This window comes from Schistocerca nitens, chromosome 2 (genome assembly GCF_023898315.1).
Source record: "Schistocerca nitens isolate TAMUIC-IGC-003100 chromosome 2, iqSchNite1.1, whole genome shotgun sequence".
Taxonomy (NCBI): domain Eukaryota; kingdom Metazoa; phylum Arthropoda; class Insecta; order Orthoptera; family Acrididae; genus Schistocerca; species Schistocerca nitens.
In genome coordinates, this window is record NC_064615.1 from 742,932,102 (window position 1) to 742,948,831 (window position 16,730).

The window sequence follows — 16,730 nt, forward strand, 5'->3', positions numbered from 1 at the left end:
ATCTTGCTGTAAAGCTGCTGATGTTTTTCCCCGATATTCTAATATGCAAAAACAACTGAATTTCTTATTTTCAACTCACTTGGAAAATCATTACAGTTTCTCACAACCAGATAAAAGTATTGACTTGGGTTCAGAATCAAGTAATGGTTTTTGAAGGACTAGATTTTCGCCTTTGAATGTTAACTTTACTTAAAAGCAGCAGAAATGTATGGTGTTTGTATGGTATGCATACATGTAGGACGACTTTCATTACAAACCTGTTCAAATACAACAAAAGTTTGTAAGTTGACAGAATCACTGTGTTCCACAAAATTGTCAATTTTTCAGCAGAGCTTTAGATTGTTGTACCAGCTAGTTTATAGTTTCCTGTGTATCCCTTGCAAATTGCAGTGGTGCCAGATGTCAAATATCACGTGACTGTTCAATCCAGGTCAGTACTGTATTGAGTGCTTCAGTGTATTGGGAAGTCTCTAGCTTATTCAAATGTAAGCATTGTTTACTAATCCCCACACTTTGGAATTCCTTGAAATAAATTTGCATGCAACGTCATAGCTAAAGCTTCATCTGTAACCGTAAGATGATCCATATACTCGTCTATTAAACTACATAAAAATATATCTAAAAACAAAGATGATGTGACTTACCAAATGAAAGTCCTGGCAGGTCGACAGACACACAAACAAACACAAACATACACACAAAATTCAAGCTTTCGCAACAAACTGTTGCCTCTCCCTTAAAACCCACATCCTTTCGTCTTTCCCTCTCCTTCCCTCTTTCCTGATGAGGCAACAGTTTGTTGCGAAAGCTTGAATTTTGTGTGTATGTTTGTGTTTGTTTGTGTGTCTGTCGACCTGCCAGGACTTTCATTTGGTAAGTCACATCATCTTTGTTTTTAGATATATTTTTCCTACGTGGAATGTTTCCCTCTACTAAAACTACATAAAAACATTGATCTGAGCAGGAATAGTTTAATCTGTGAATATAAGATGACCCCATATTCTTCGAATGACAAATCTGGGAAATAACTTCATCTTAATCAGCTAAATATGGTATACGGGAGAAGCAGGAGTCAAAACATATCTTCTGACCCTGGTTTATATTTTCTATTATTTCTGTAAACAGCTTAAGACAAGTGCCATAAAACCCCCTTTCAGTTACTTTCTCCAGCCTTGTCCAGTCTAAACTTAGTGCTGCAGGATTGCTGGAGGCCAATTTGAATATATTGTATGGTGATAAATACTTGAAGTCAAATTGCAAATGGTAAGACATTCTTTTTAAGGTGGCAAGTCATGAATAAAAGTAAAATTATTCTACCACTCATTACTCCATGGCTGCCGTAAATTAATAGAGAACACCCACCAACAAAATTGAAAGAAATAAAATAGCAAAAGTTGATAAATTCTGTTGGAGTACCTTAATTACTGAAAACAACAGATGCAGCTTGTAAATAAATAAAAACTACAACAGCAAAATTTTCATTCAGAAAGAGAACAACAGTTAGAAAACAAGTCATTTAATACAGAAAAGAAAACTTTTTTTTCCCAAAGACATTCATCAGCATTTTGCTTCTATGTGGTTTTGAAACTTGAACACTGTTGAAGACAGAGGTGGAAGTGTGGCTTTAGATAAGGTTGACAAGGGCCAGCTGGGCAGAAAGAAAATCCAATGAAGATGCTTTGAAAGGGATCAAGGAGCAAATAAATTTCATAGCAACTATCCAAAAAAGGAAAATGAAACATTTTGGACATTAATATAGACAAAACAAGATTGTAAAATATCCAAAAACCAAGGTGAGATCAAGGGAAAATTAGTAAAAGATTTTTTGCAAGTAAAGAAGGTGCGAAGAAGGCAGCATTAAATAGAGAAGACTTTGCACTGACAAGGTATAGCCTTTAGAAGCTGATGATTCTTTACACTTTAGTTTAGTGTTTGTTTTACTGGATTTATTATAGTGTAAATATGAACGACAGCATCCCATTAACAGAACTAAAGTATATACATTGTTAGTTGTTTTCACATAATAGAAGTTCTGACTCAGCAGCCATAGTGTGTCTGTCTTCCTAATTTTACATTTTTGGGATTGTTTAAGGGGTGTTGTGGCAGTAACAATGGACTTGATGCAGCTGGATGTCAACCAATGTCCTGACAAGTATTATGCACCAAATGCATTCAAGGGAACTCATAAATGTGACAGGAAAACATCCTATGTAAGTGTTTACATACTGTTGTTTCTTACATAAATACAATTTATTATAAGTACTGACACAGTTGTATTAATTTTTAGTGTGTCCCAATTCTTGGCCGTGGATACGAAACTGGAAACTACAAGTGTGAATGCCGTCAGGGTTACGAATACCCATTTGAAGATCAGATTACGTACTTTGATGGTCAGCTAGTAGAAGCTGAATTTGGGAACATAGTTGTTGACAAACCAACCAGGTAAGAATGCAGCTCACACAAGTGTATTTCATTTATGATTATCCAATGCAAATATGTACACAATTCATGTGTGAAACACGTGGCATCTTAACCCACAGAACCACAGCATAATTCATATTATTCCATTTAAATTGTATAGGTATGCTCTGCTTCTTTTATATGTCCACACATACATACTGAAGACTTTTGGCGCACGCACACAAAATTTTTCTTAGAATTGTATTCACTTGCTTTATGATGTCTGTGTCAGCCAGTCTTTCCTTCCCTTCCTCTGTCTGTCTACATGTTATGGTCCATGCAGATCCTGTCTCCAGCCACAGTCTTATTTACCTGATATGTAAAATCCAAGTTCTGGCTGTTTTTTTAACTTTCCGTGATTGTTCTCAGTATGTTAGGACTATGTGAGGAAATAGACTTCCTTTACACCAATTGTCACAAGTCACTTTTGATAGCTCCAAGTGGAACTAATAGTTTCCATAAAGTAGTTAGACCACATGTCAAACCTGATAGGGACAGCTTCACAAAGTAAATGGACAGTGTTTTGTTTGCAGGACACTTAGAAGATGCAACAGATCTACTAAAGAGTCTGCCTACACTACACTTGTCCATCCTCTTTTGGAGTACTGCTGTGTGGTGTGGGATCCTTACCAAATAGGATTAACAGAGTACATCGAGAAAGTTTAAAGAAGAGCAGCACATTTTGTATTATCCAGAAATAGAGGAGAGAGTCACTGACATGATGCAGGGTTTGGGGTGTCCATCATTTAAACAAAGGCAGGCATTTCTCGTTGCGGCAGAATCTTCTCACAGAATTTCAATGACCAACTTTCTCCTCTGAATGTGAAAATATTTTTTTGATACCAACCTACATAGGGAGAAACAATCATTAAATAAAATAAGGGAAACCAGAGCTCACAGGGAAATATATAAGCATTCTTTTTTCTGTGTGCTGTTCAAGATTGGAATAATAGAGAATTATTGTGAAGGTGGTTCAGTGAAACCTCTGCCAGGCACTTACATGTGATTTGCAGAGTAGCCATGGAGATGTAGACATAGAAAACACACACACACACACACACATTCTGTGTTCAAATACAATGGATATTCTCCACAAGGGATTAGCACAGCTTTAAAGAGGAAGAAATGTAACCACTCACAAGATCAAGGGGAGAAGGGCTGCTAAACTCAAAGGCATTCTTCCCATATGTCAGCAGTATTTTGTTGAAATTAGGCAGAACCCTAAAGAAATATGTTAAAATTTTCTGACCATCTTCAAAGACCAGTTTTCTTCTCAGCTCAATAAGTATGATCTAGGTTTTCGGAAGGCTAGAGTCAATGGAACACCATGCCAATGCGGCAAAACTTGCATTGGTCATACTACACGCACAGTATGTGAAAGGTGCTTGGGAAATGATTGCTGAACTCACTACTCACAGCCCAGTAAGAAAATCACCAATTATTTGTATAAACTTAACACTGTGCACCAGCAATCTTGAGATTAAAACACTCATCTGAAGATGATTGCATGTTTGTCTACAAAAATATCATTGCAAGATGTTGAAGTTATTTGGCTGCAATTCAGAAACCTCATGGAATACTCTTTATACCAGGAAAACTCTAAGAATCACATAGCCTCACCTTAATGTTTTATTGGTACCTGTGCATGTGGGGTATTGTGCATTCACTGATCCTTGCCTAATGTGCGTAAACGTTTTACCTTTTCTGCTACAGCATATTATAGAATATCATAAGAGAAATTTTATCCTCTGCTTAGATTTTAATTTATGAGAAAGTTTATTCTGAAATAATTGTCTTCCAGTTCACCAAACTCCTGTAATGCCTTTTCTTCCAAAGACTCTTTCATTTTGGAAACTGAACAAAAGTTATAATATTCTGGCCACTATTCAGTCAAAAGTCTTCTCTTTCAGTAGAGGAAATATAACTATACCACAGTATTGTCAACCACCTCAGGTGTTTTATTCATATTATACACATATTGTTTGTTAAGCAAATTATTTTGAAGTTTCTTAACAGTTTGATATTCAGGGCATATAGTTGAATATTATGAATGTTCTATACTGAATCACTGTGGGCATGATTAACATACTACCTATATTCTTGTTTTATTCGAAAATTGTTCAGGACAAACTCTGGCATTCACGTTACTGTTCATATTGATGTTTTGTGGCACAGGTATGACATGTTTAACTGCCGTTTGGCTGGTGCAGCAGCTTTGAGCGTCAGCATATCTGTCCTCCTCTTGATGGTGGTGTTGCCACACATTGTCCAGCGATAGCCCATAGTTTACACCAGTGTACCACTGAAGGAAGATTTACACTAGGGATCAAGAACCTTACTGTACAAAATTGAAAAAAAAAAAAGATACATATGTTATTTGTTGTATAATATGAAAAGTAGTATTTTATATGTTAACATGTATGTGCAAACATTCCCATCACTTTTCCTTTATCTACTTAAATATGAATTTCATTGAATTTTTAATGAACGCACATTCCATAACTATTTTTCTGCAGTGTGATGTGTTGAGTTCATACATGAAATTTGCTAGCTTTAATTGTAGTTTTTTTACCATTTTATGTATTTTATGCCTTGGCTTTAAGAAATCAGTTATATTATTTTGTGTACCTTTACAGTGACATTTCTGTTATATTATTCGGGGAATCTATGTTTGCTTTTTCCCCCAAAAAACAAGTGAAGAAAATACTGTGAGCTGAACATTGTACTTTCACCTATCTCAGGTTATTAGTATGGAGGGACTGAACTATAATAAAAGACAAATGTTGGCAATTTTTATTCATAAGCCATCACAAAGTGATCAATGATCTGAAGTTTTACTAATTAAAAGCAAAAAGAAGACTTGGTTGTAAGGTATTTTTAACCCAAAGAGTATTCCAAGGTTATGTAACTGGCAGCTATTATTTTTTTTATTAGTTGGTTAATTAGATTGCGAAAAAGCATTTTAGAATGTACAAAATACTTTGTGAAATAACTGTATGTGTTGAAAGTGAAATGTTATTATTATTATTATTATTATTATTATTATTGGATGCTATTGTTTTTATATGAATTTACTGATTTTTAATTATGATATTACATTAAATCCATCCATTACATCACTTCTGCAACTGCTGAAGTAATAGTATTACTTCCTAAAGGAAGATAAATATATTTTGACATTTATAATTGATTTACAGTGTTTGTAATTCTGTAGATTCAGTTAGAATATTTGCATTACTGAATTTATCCAGTTACATTATGATCTTTATTGTGAAATATTTCTGTCCTGTAATCAGTAATGATAAAGCATATTTTTGATGTAACCATTTGTTATAACAAGATAAAATTATATCTATACTTTTTATAAGAAATTCTATTGACTTCTTTTGATGATTTATATTGGTGAAGGAAAGCCTATGAAATATTTTCCAAATAATTTAAAACATTGATAAATAAAACAAATAGCATAAAGCTTTTTTATGGAAAAACCACTTTGGATCACCTGACTTTCATAATATGATAGACATCTGCCCAGCTTGTGTTCTTTGTGCTGGATAGAATATTCCATCATATTTTGGGTGTACATCTGGAAAATATATCTGTTCCAGATGTTCACCTGAAAGATTATGGAGTATTTGCCTAAATAAAGCCAGGGATGATATATCACAGTTTCTTCACTTTGTAACTAGGTAAAGGTGGATGCCAGTATCAACACATACAGCATTGCCTGTGTGCCTTTTGTAGGTCTATTCCTTGAAAATTGATGTCCAAATGTGAATTACTCATGACACACGTCCTACCTTGGTAGAAATGTCCCTGTGTGTTATTTTCTCATAGCAGTTAATTAAAGGTAGAATGTCTCTTCATCCCCACCTCCCTTTTGAGCTGATAGAGCAAATTAACGCTGTAGCTTCAGAATGTAATCAGTCCTCAGATTTTAATTTCAGAAAAGCCTCATTCATGTGGAATTTCTGCTATAGTACAAGTAACAGTTGTATCCTCAAAGTTACTGTTTCATTAAAAATTAATATAATAAATTATGCAAGTTTCTGGTATAAATTCCCATATTGGGACTGTATTGATACTCACAGTGTATCATTTACAAACCATACTTAAATCAAGATAACAATTTCCAGGGACAGCATCTTCCAAATGTTGAGCATCATGTAGAGTGTTGAACCACAAAACAGTGAACAACAAGACAGTAATGTTGACAAATATCTCCACAGTCCACTGGTAACACAGACTTATTGTCATTAATGTTGTTGTTTGCTGCTGCTGCTGCTGCTGCTGCTGCTGTTATTCAGCAAATGTGTTAATTTCTGTCCTCCGTTGTGATACTAATGAATAGGGATGAATGTGTTTTCAAAGCACAGAACATCTGACAAAATAAACCAACTCAATAGATGTTTGTTAATAGTTTGGTGGGTACTTCAGTAAAGAAAAATGAAGAAGTATTTTGAAGATTTTGTCACAGGGCACATGAGAAATGAAGGTTTGGAAGGTGACTGAAGTCTACTGTAGAGGATAGTATTTGAATCTGGTGACGTTAGCTCGCCCAAAATTTGTAATTATGTGAGTGACAAATTGATTTTAGTATGGTATAAAGTGATTGACCTTCAACTTCTATAGGAAAAGAAAGTCATACAAGGAAAAAGTATTTATATGCCAACAAATTTTGAAGGACATATCAGGAAACTTTTCCACTGCTCTAGTTGTGTGCGTTTCCTTTTGAATCATGGAATATACTGCATGATGTTCAAATGTGTGTGAATTCCTAAGGGACCAAATTGCTGAGGTCATCAGTTCCCAGACTTACACACTACTTAAACTAACTTATGCTAAGAACAACACACACAGCTGTGCTCAAGGAAGGACTCGAACCTCTGGCAGGAGGGGCCGCACAATCCGTGACATGGCGCCTCAAACTGCGTTGCTATAAATGATCATATGTGATGAACGCACTTGTGGACAATAGATTTCTCATACGATTTTACATGAAATAATGAAGACATGTTGCCTTCAGCTCAATTCACAATTTTTATGTGAAGTACTGAAAATAGCAATGTTAAGACACATACAGTGTTTCTTTAATGCTTTGATGTTACACTTCTTTTGTCAAGTGATCTTTCTCTCCCCACGACTTCACATCAGGTGGATCTTTCTCATCCTGGAGTCTGAGTAATCTGCCACTAATTCCCAACCTTCCGAAATGTATCCCTCCTTCCTTAATGAAGGAACTTACAGTGTTGATAACTAGGAACATATTTTTCCCCACTTTTGCTGTGTCTTACCAGCAATACAAGATTTTTGTCTTTCTGGAGAGAAAACTAAGGTCACTGGCTCCGTTTGTCCTCACAACAGACGTGTTCTTCTCATTGTGAAGCCCAAGGAACTGGCTTTCCCTTTCTTAGCTTCCCCAATATATTCCTCTCTCTTCCTCAAAGAAGGCACTATTAATACCAAAAGCTTTTATAATGTACGTACTTCTATGTGTGCCTCACTGGCAGAACTGAAAGTTTTCCTACTGTAGGTAAGTACTGGCCAGCAATCCAGTCTCACTAATAGTGTTATGACAAACATCAGTGCCCTACCCTGCCCGAGTGATAGTTGTCTACAGTACAGTATTTTATTTTAGCCATTATGAAATATAAGTTTCTATATGACAGACATCTAAAATTCCTTATGTAAAGTAGATTTTCATATTTCTATTTATATACAAGGCACAAAATAGCAGTAAAGACAAAATTTTCCCATGTTTGCACTGAAATGAATTTTCTAGAACATTGCAGGAGCTCTCTTACACACACAATTATTTAAAAACAGTATTGTCCCTAAGTAACTATTATTTTATCATCTTAAATACACTAGTGAAAATTTGTCATTTTCAAAGACATGATGTAGCAAACCCATGCCCTACAAGGGTGAAGTCTTGATTCAATGTGCCATGCTACAGTGTAGAAACCAAGTACTCAAAATGAGAAAGCTGACCCCATGACAACTCTGACTGATTAGGTGAAAGAGTGAGCAGTTTTGTGCTATAAATTAAATTTTAATTGTGATAAATTTTCATTAAATGACATAGTACACCTAGAAGCAGTTCATGGGCAGCTTTAAAGCCATATGTAGGGTACAAAATGGTGTGTCATCACTTGGCAGATATTATAAACCATTTTAATTCTTCTTGCATTGTTAACATTCAAAAAACTTTATGCACAAACTTTTTCTGGTTGTGTCAGACAAAATTACTGGAGGCAGTAACAACACTGGAGGAATGTGGCATGATTCATGTTATGTTGGAGCATAGAAATTATTATAAAACATAAATTTAAATATAAAATTTGGAACAAACAACTACCCAGTGAGGGATAACAGAAACTGCATTTTTTGATCACTGACATTCTGCCACCAAAATAAAAATGTGGAGCATGAGGCAAAATGTTTTTAGTAAGAAGTCCAGTATACAGGAGCAAAAAGGACGAAAAGTGCTGCTGATGATAAAAATGTTCAGTTTGCATTTAAGTCAACTTGAGGCAGCCAGATCAAACATAGCAGAGAAAAAAGTGCAAACAAAGGTCAGAATTCAGTACATACAAAATATAGTTATTGGATAGAGGAGAGAAAACATTAGGTTTCTCAAAGAATTTCTGAATTAAATTTTTGTCCATATCACTATGCTGTTCTGTTTTTACATTTTAAGCTGTTAATCGGTACAAATAAATAGACCTTTACAACCTCCTAATCATCTAAGCTTTCCCTGGCATAATCTAGTATATTTTGTATAAGTCTAATAACTTGAAATTGATACTATCACCTCCTCAAAAAAAAAAAAAAAAAAGGAGCTTATTATAAATAGTCTTCATGGGTTTGCCACCGGATGACATTGTGCAAAATCCACAATATTTCCTCGGAGCAACTGTTCGACATCTTCACATGGTTCAACCTTGCTGGTGGCTAGGTAACAGCCATACCTAGCCACCAGCAAGATTGAACCACAGTTGCTCCGAGGAAATATTGTGGAATTTGCACATCATCATCCGGCAGCAAACCTGTGAAGACTATTTCCAACATACCCACTGGGAAAGCTTGAAGAGTCACTGGAGCTTATTACTTTGTAAATGTCTTGTATATATTTCCTGTGACTGATCGTAGTTATTTATGAAAATTCTCATAAAATGTTCATGGACAATAATAATACTATGTAAATATGCATTCACAAGCTGAAACTATATGTCATATTAGGCCAGTTCCACTAGTGGCATTTTTGTAACTTGAACACAAAGTGACATTACTTTCATCTGTATGAATTCAGTTACTGAATCATTGGTTATACAATCTGGAACCAGTTCTGACCCCCCCCCCCCTTGACAGATGTGTTGCAGTCTTTTTGCTCACTATCTCATTGTAGCATTCTGTAAACAAACTGGAAGGTGATGTTAGTGAAATAACACACACCCACTGTGATTGTCTTTGGGCTTAACGTACTGTGATAAAGATACAGCAGTTCTGAAAAACTATTTATGTCTAATTCAAACAAACGAGTATTTGTTGGCTAGTACCTTGTGAATGTACACACACTTGGCAGTTTTTGACCTTTGTGGTAAAAGCAAATACATAAGTTTTTCATGCCATGCAAGCTACTAATTTCCAGTTTAAATTTGTTCTACGAAGTAGGAGTTGATAAGAAAAAGAAGTTCTTATTTATTTTCAAAAAACAATTAGGTTTTGTTTTCCAATGGTCAAGACTCTTGTGTGTATAAGCAAGTAATGAGATTTTGTAGCAGCAAAACCAACTGTTTCCACCCAAAAACAAAACAGAATAAAATGAAGAATTCTAAGATCTTGTAAACCTATCAAATGTCATTTTATGACTTGATGAATCTGTTACAAAGCTCTCAAAAACCCAAATGTCATAATAGAATGTACAATGATTGTCAAGAGGAATCATTTGTAATTGCTACCAATGCAGCAGAGTCTTCCTGGTTATCCAAAATTGTGTGTCAATGATAGTAATGACTGAGTATTGGCAATACTTCTTAGTGAATCAATTTTTTTTCAAAACTGGGACTGCTTTCAAGTGTACAATGTGCGAAAGCCCCAATCCTGGTTCTAACTTTTTTTCAGTGTGAAGACACTGTGTATTTAAAGTAATGTGATCTTGATGGGTGCTATTCACACAATAGATTTGTCATTCACATCACAATTTTTATTCAACAGAAGTTGTCTGCATTCTTCCAAACTTATAGTTGATGTCCCCTGTGTTGGACCACTAAAGTACTAAAAAAAGGTTTTTGCAGTTTTCCCTAAGTGTCCAACCTGTCATGAGCAGTTGTATCATTGAGGTGTTAACAGTGCTTATCTACACAATGGCACATTACCAAGAACAGTGTGAAACCCAATATTAAACCTAGTAGAATGCTGTTAATGAATTGTCCTAAAAGGAAAATTTATGATCCATTCACATTGTTGCAGTGAATTAACGCAAGTTTCTGGATTAATTTCAAAAAATAATGAAGTCAATGACTGGTTGATGTTTAAGACAGATGGCGAAAAATAGCGCATGACAATATTTGACGAGCGAATATTACAAGGGACAGCTTGTGGTAATGGCATAAGTTTGCCTTTGAGATATACCGATCAGAAAATCACTGAGGTGCTGTAAAGGTCTCAATGGAAGTCGTTCCTCTAACGGAATTGCCTTTCTATCGTGGACGCACACGGCATAAATGACATTAAAAACACATGACCTTTAGAACATTGTTGATATTTCGTTTTCCCCTTCAGTCGCACATAATCTGAAAGGTTTGGATGTGCCTGCTATTGCGACGACTTACCGTGGATGTCGTCAGCGGGATGGTAGCCTGCGCAAGGTAGTCGCGCTGTTAGGTGGATGTTGCGCCTACGCGCAGCATCTTCACTTGTACACGGCGCGGCGTTTCGCCAACGAGTGTTCCACATGCACCGCCGGCAGCAGTTGCAGAAAAACCGGTCCGCGTGTGCAAACTGAACGCACCCTCTTTCGCGAATTCTGCCCGCGCCCCCTCCGAGCCGCTTCTGAGCGCGCGATTCGCCTCCGGGCCGTGGGAAGGGTGCACTGGCCGGAAGTCGGTGCACTGGGCCCAGGGGGAGGAAAGACGCGGGAAGCGGCCACCGACCCGCTGCCTCACATCCCACCGGACCCCCGCCCCCCGCCAAGTGCACCATCAAACAGGCCAATCTCTGCTGCGCTGTTCACTCTCTCGCTTCGAGCAGGATAGCAGATCTCTCGGAGGACAGTGTTTCTTTTTTAACAAACTACTTCTATGAGATTTTTAGACACTGAGAATGGCATTACGTATGGATTCAGCATCTACATCTACATTCTGCGAATTAATAGAAAGTGTTTGACAGGTGGTACTTTCTACATGATACACATGGAGCGTGGGAAAAATGATTGCTAGTATGCTCCTATTGACTTCTTCATATTTACGCATATGAAGTCAGGAGCTCCAAAATATTCGTAGATTTCGTCCTGTAACTCTTTCGGATTTTGTGACTAGATTACCACGAGACGTTAACATGCTTTTTTCGAGTGTCTGCTGGAAGCTGAGATATTTCTGCGCTACTGTTCGTTCTCGTGCGAGGAAAACAATCGTGCGACCATCCGTGCTCCGGACTGAACACACTCAAATTTCTATCTTTGTCTTACCTGATAAAAATCCCTCACAAGTATTTTAGTATAGACGGAGCAAGTATTTTACAATTGATATCCTCCGTAGCAAAATCACAGTTTTCCAATGCTCTGTGTCCCACCAATAAAATGGAAATGCCGTGTGGCTAGGGCCTCCCGTCGGGTAGACCGTTCACCTGGTGCGAGTCTTTCGAGTTGACGCCACTTCGGCGTCTTGCGTGTCGATGGGGATGAAATGATGATGAGGACAACACAACACCCAGTCCCTGAGCGGAGAAAATCTCTGACCCAGCCGGGAATCGAACCCGGACCGTTAGGTATGACAGTCCGTCGAACTGAACACTCAGCTACCAGGGGCGGACACCAATAAAATTAATCCTGCCATTTGTTTCATGTACAACTCATCCTGATTCCTGTATGATCGTTGCAATTTATATCCCCCCATACTGTTGCCCCAAGTATTTGTGATGGGGTAAGCGACAATAAAGTCACATTTTTTCGCTCGTTGTTACATCCAACACCGATCGTTTATAAAATGGCTCTGAGCACTATGGGACTTAACTTCTAAGGTCATCAGTCCCCTAGAACTTAGAACTACTAAACCTAACTAACCTAAGGACATCACACACATCCATGCCCGAGGCAGGATTCGAACCTGCGACCGTAGCGGTCGCGCGGTTACAGACTAGCGCCTAGAATCGCTCGGTCACCCCGACCAGCCCGATCGTTTATATGTAGCATCGAAAAAGTTATAAAAGTCTGGAATGGAGCCCCCCCCCCCCCACCGGAACTGCTTCAACAAAGAAATAACTGATGACGCCACTTTTATTAAACTTGGGTGCGCTATTCGGCCAAATAATTCTGGTCGGATTTGTGTGTTCCCAAATGAGAAACTCAGTACATCATCTGAAATTCCTAGAACAGCAACTGAGGCGCTACGGTTTGCATGATTTGTTAAGTGTGAAACGCGATTATCTAGCAGCGACGTCACAAACGGTTCATCCAGTTAAACCAAACAACGCTGCATTTTCGTCATACCAAAATCCGTTTCAGATGTTAAAGTATCGCAAGTACCTGACATGTCGATGCCTTAGCGACTAGAATATGTTGCAAAGTTAGATTTCGTGGATTACGCACCACGCATGTTAACCGACATAAATCACAACAATATCCAGTAAGATATGGAGAAAACAATCGGTGTGGCGCAAACCTGGACACTGGCTCTCAAAGTAGAAAAATGAGAAGACGTTGTGCATTCGCAAAATGTACGTTTTTAGTAGCTTTTGACTACACGTTTAATGAGGCGTAACTACAGTCAGTCATGTAAATGGCTTGATTCGATTTACTTTTATTACTGGTAGTATAGTGGGAAAGTGTAGTTAGTGTACTAAGAAGAGATTGTTTACAAAACGCATTACCTATATTACAGCGATGTTCAAATGTGTGGGATACGTATCACGTTGGACTAACGGAGGACATCCTGTGTACACAAAGAAGCATGAAAGCACAGACCGGTTGGCCTCACGAGGTACTTACAGAAACTATACGCTAGGTCAGTTGGAAGACAATTCAAAGAAATACGTCGAATATGTTGAGAAAAACCTTATCATCAAATTCAAAGAATGTATATTCACGCGGAAACGACGAATATTAGCTTCAACACATGCAACATGTTGTTTGTAGCTCTCCGCGCGTATCGCATTTTTGTTGGTTAAGACGAGGCAACACAAATTCTAAACAAAACCATGTGACAAGCATCTCCATCTGCTTACAAAACTGGAGAAAGGGGCACCTGTGACGAAGTAACGGTCGGTCATGTATTCCTTTCTTCTGGCTGTCAATTAACGATATTTTGCTTCGATCACAAATTAACAGATCTCTGTCGGACGGATAATTCGGGCAAAATACGTTGTTGACACGTTAATTTGGCTGCATGGACGAAACGTGAATCAATACTCACTCCCATAAAGTCCGATAAGCGATCAAAAAGAAGGTAGTGCACAAGAAACGGGAAGGTGAAAATTAATCACTTGCTGACAATGAGCCATTAGAGAAGTAGCGTAGCACAGTAAGAAGTGGCTGTTATGTACTAAGCATGGGTTTGTCTAAAGAACAATCCTAGCATTCGAGTGAAATAATTTAGAGAAACAAAGGAAAAACTGAATCTAAATGGCCTGGTCGGGATTTCAAACCATAATCTACGCCACTATGTCACCTCGTTCGTTTGAGGGAGAAAACTATCTCAGATGTAGGAAAGGAATGAAGCACAGCCTTTTGTAACATAACAACAGCGTACGGGTAAATAATTGAAAAGAAACCGAGTTCAGTACGATCAGGTAATTGTCTGAAGCTCGATATTTTACCAGGCATAATTCGAACCTTTCTATAATTCAGATGTTTCGTTTAAGGGGGGTAGGATGTCAAACGGGCCGACTTCGAGAAGGAGAGGCACCACAGGACATTTTAATTTGCACTGAAAAAATAATATTTTTAAATATGAAATTTCATGATTTTTTTCACTTACTGTTGGCTGCATTTGTTGCTATAGGTACACTTTTCTTCATAAGTAAGAGAGATTCTTCGATGAATTTTGCACAGCTTACAAACCATACTTACAGGTGTATGAAAATCTAGAATTTGGTTCAAATGGCTCTGAGCACTATGGGACTTAACATCTATGGTCATCAGTCCCCTAGAACTTAGAACTACTTAAACCTAACTAACCTAAGGACAGCACACAACACCCAGCCATCACGAGGCAGAGAAAATCCCTGACCCCGCCGGGAATCGAACCCGGGAACCCGTGCGTGGGATAGAATTTATTTAATCTATGGAAAAATGAATGGGCTGTTACGTTTTAAACTTCGTGTTTAAAGAAAACTCGAATTTTATAGTTAATTATCTCAATTTTTACCACAGTTTTTAACAGATTTGGGAAATTCTAGAGTTTCTTACACCTGTAAGTATGGTTTGTATGCTGTGCAAAATTCATCGAAGAATCTCTCTTACTTATGAAGAAAAGAGTACCTACAGCAACAAATGCAGCCAATATCAACTGAAAAAATGATGAAATTTCACATGTAAAAAAAATTGTTTTGTTATGTTTTTGAACTTCCTCTGCTATGAGTGTGAATCCTGAATCCTTTCTGGTCATGCTAACACAGTTATATGAATTTATTTGTAAAAGTATAGACAATGTAAATTAAAATGTCCTGTGGTGCCTCTCCTGCTCCAAGTTGGCCTGTTTCACATCCTAACCCCCTTAAAGAATTCTCACAAGCTGCTCTCGTTGAACCTTTTCACAGACCTCGCAATAATCATACATAACGTCTGCACATCCCGATTATCACTCGAACTTGTCTTCACCATGGTGTAAAACGGAAATGAGAACTTTCTTGTATCTTAATCCGTCATACACTCGTTCTCACTTATTGCATTACACAATGACTTGAAAGGCTAATCCATGGACATCAGTACTGAGCTAATCACTATAAATTACTTGGCAGAAGGTACGTTTTGTTGCAATCTACTTTGCCTGGCAAAAAGTGAAGCACCCAGATGGGGAGGAGAAAATGAAATCAAACTTCACAGGTTCAGTGAGATGTGCGATGTTTTTTTCAGTGATTACAAAATCGAGTCAAAGTTACAAAGAACTTGGCAGTTTGAACCAACTTATCAGTATGGTGTTGCACCTCCTCTCTCGCCAGGATGCATGCACTGATTCTGTTAGGAAGAGTGTCGTAAACCGACAGTACCCATCCATGAAGCAAGCAGCTCCACGACAGTTGCAAGTGGTCCTTGACGCCCTGGACACGCAATGGGACGGAGTTGACGTTCGACCAGGTCACATACATGTTCTATCTGAGACAGATCTAGGAATCTTGCTGGCCACAGAAGTACCTCAACATCACGCTGACAGTTCACGTGGACATGTGCAACGTGTGGACAAGCATTTTCATGTTGAACAATGGCACTACGAAACCGTCGCAAGACAGCAAGACATGGGGATGCAGGATGCACGTGAGGTACCATTGTGCCAGTAGAGTTCTCTCAATCACTACCAGCTGTAACCTGGTCATACCCGACGGCTCCCGACACCATGTCGCCAAGTTTAATACCGCTGTATGTAAGACATGACATCGTCTTGTGAAGGAGATACAGCAGTATTATATATATATATATATATATATATATATATATATATTGGTAGCCTTGATCGCAATAAGAAATAAAACTACAATTTGCTGATAACCGGTTTCAGATTATTAACAAGAACCATCCACCTTCACATCACGCGAACTACAGAATCAGTACCTACGTACAATGTCGATACTAACGTGTAACCCTCAGAAACATGGCATCCTGAGTATTTTGCTCCCTTAAACTAGGATAAAAAGGCTCGTTTGTAATATTGAAGAAGATTTAGGTTCTCGAAAGCTGGGTGCATGCCGCAATGCATGCGAAGGTGACATGTCTTACGTTGAGCAGACTGTCGAGACCAGGGGGGGGGGGGGGGGGGGCAAAGGGGGCAATTGCCCCCCCCCTCCCCCTGGTGCGTGACCGATCTTTTCTTATTGTTAAAATTTACATTCATGAGGAA

At 38.0% G+C, this 16,730-nt stretch overlaps 2 protein-coding genes across 2 annotated transcripts in view; one reads left to right on the forward strand and one right to left on the reverse strand.

The window, feature by feature from the left end:
* The window catches only part of LOC126236960 (uncharacterized), a 62,363-nt gene extending 57,482 nt beyond the window's left edge, over nucleotides 1-4,881 (forward strand). Inside the window, exons 12-14 of the mRNA XM_049946658.1 lie at nucleotides 2,093-2,210; nucleotides 2,288-2,442; nucleotides 4,636-4,881. Of these exons, the coding sequence (XP_049802615.1) occupies nucleotides 2,093-2,210; nucleotides 2,288-2,442; nucleotides 4,636-4,738 (376 nt within the window). The 3' untranslated portion in view covers nucleotides 4,739-4,881. The remainder of the gene's footprint in view (nucleotides 1-2,092; nucleotides 2,211-2,287; nucleotides 2,443-4,635) is intronic.
* The window catches only part of LOC126236961 (heterogeneous nuclear ribonucleoprotein R), a 179,829-nt gene that overhangs the window by 146,531 nt on the left and 16,568 nt on the right, over nucleotides 1-16,730 (reverse strand). The gene's annotated exons all lie outside the window — the stretch shown is intronic.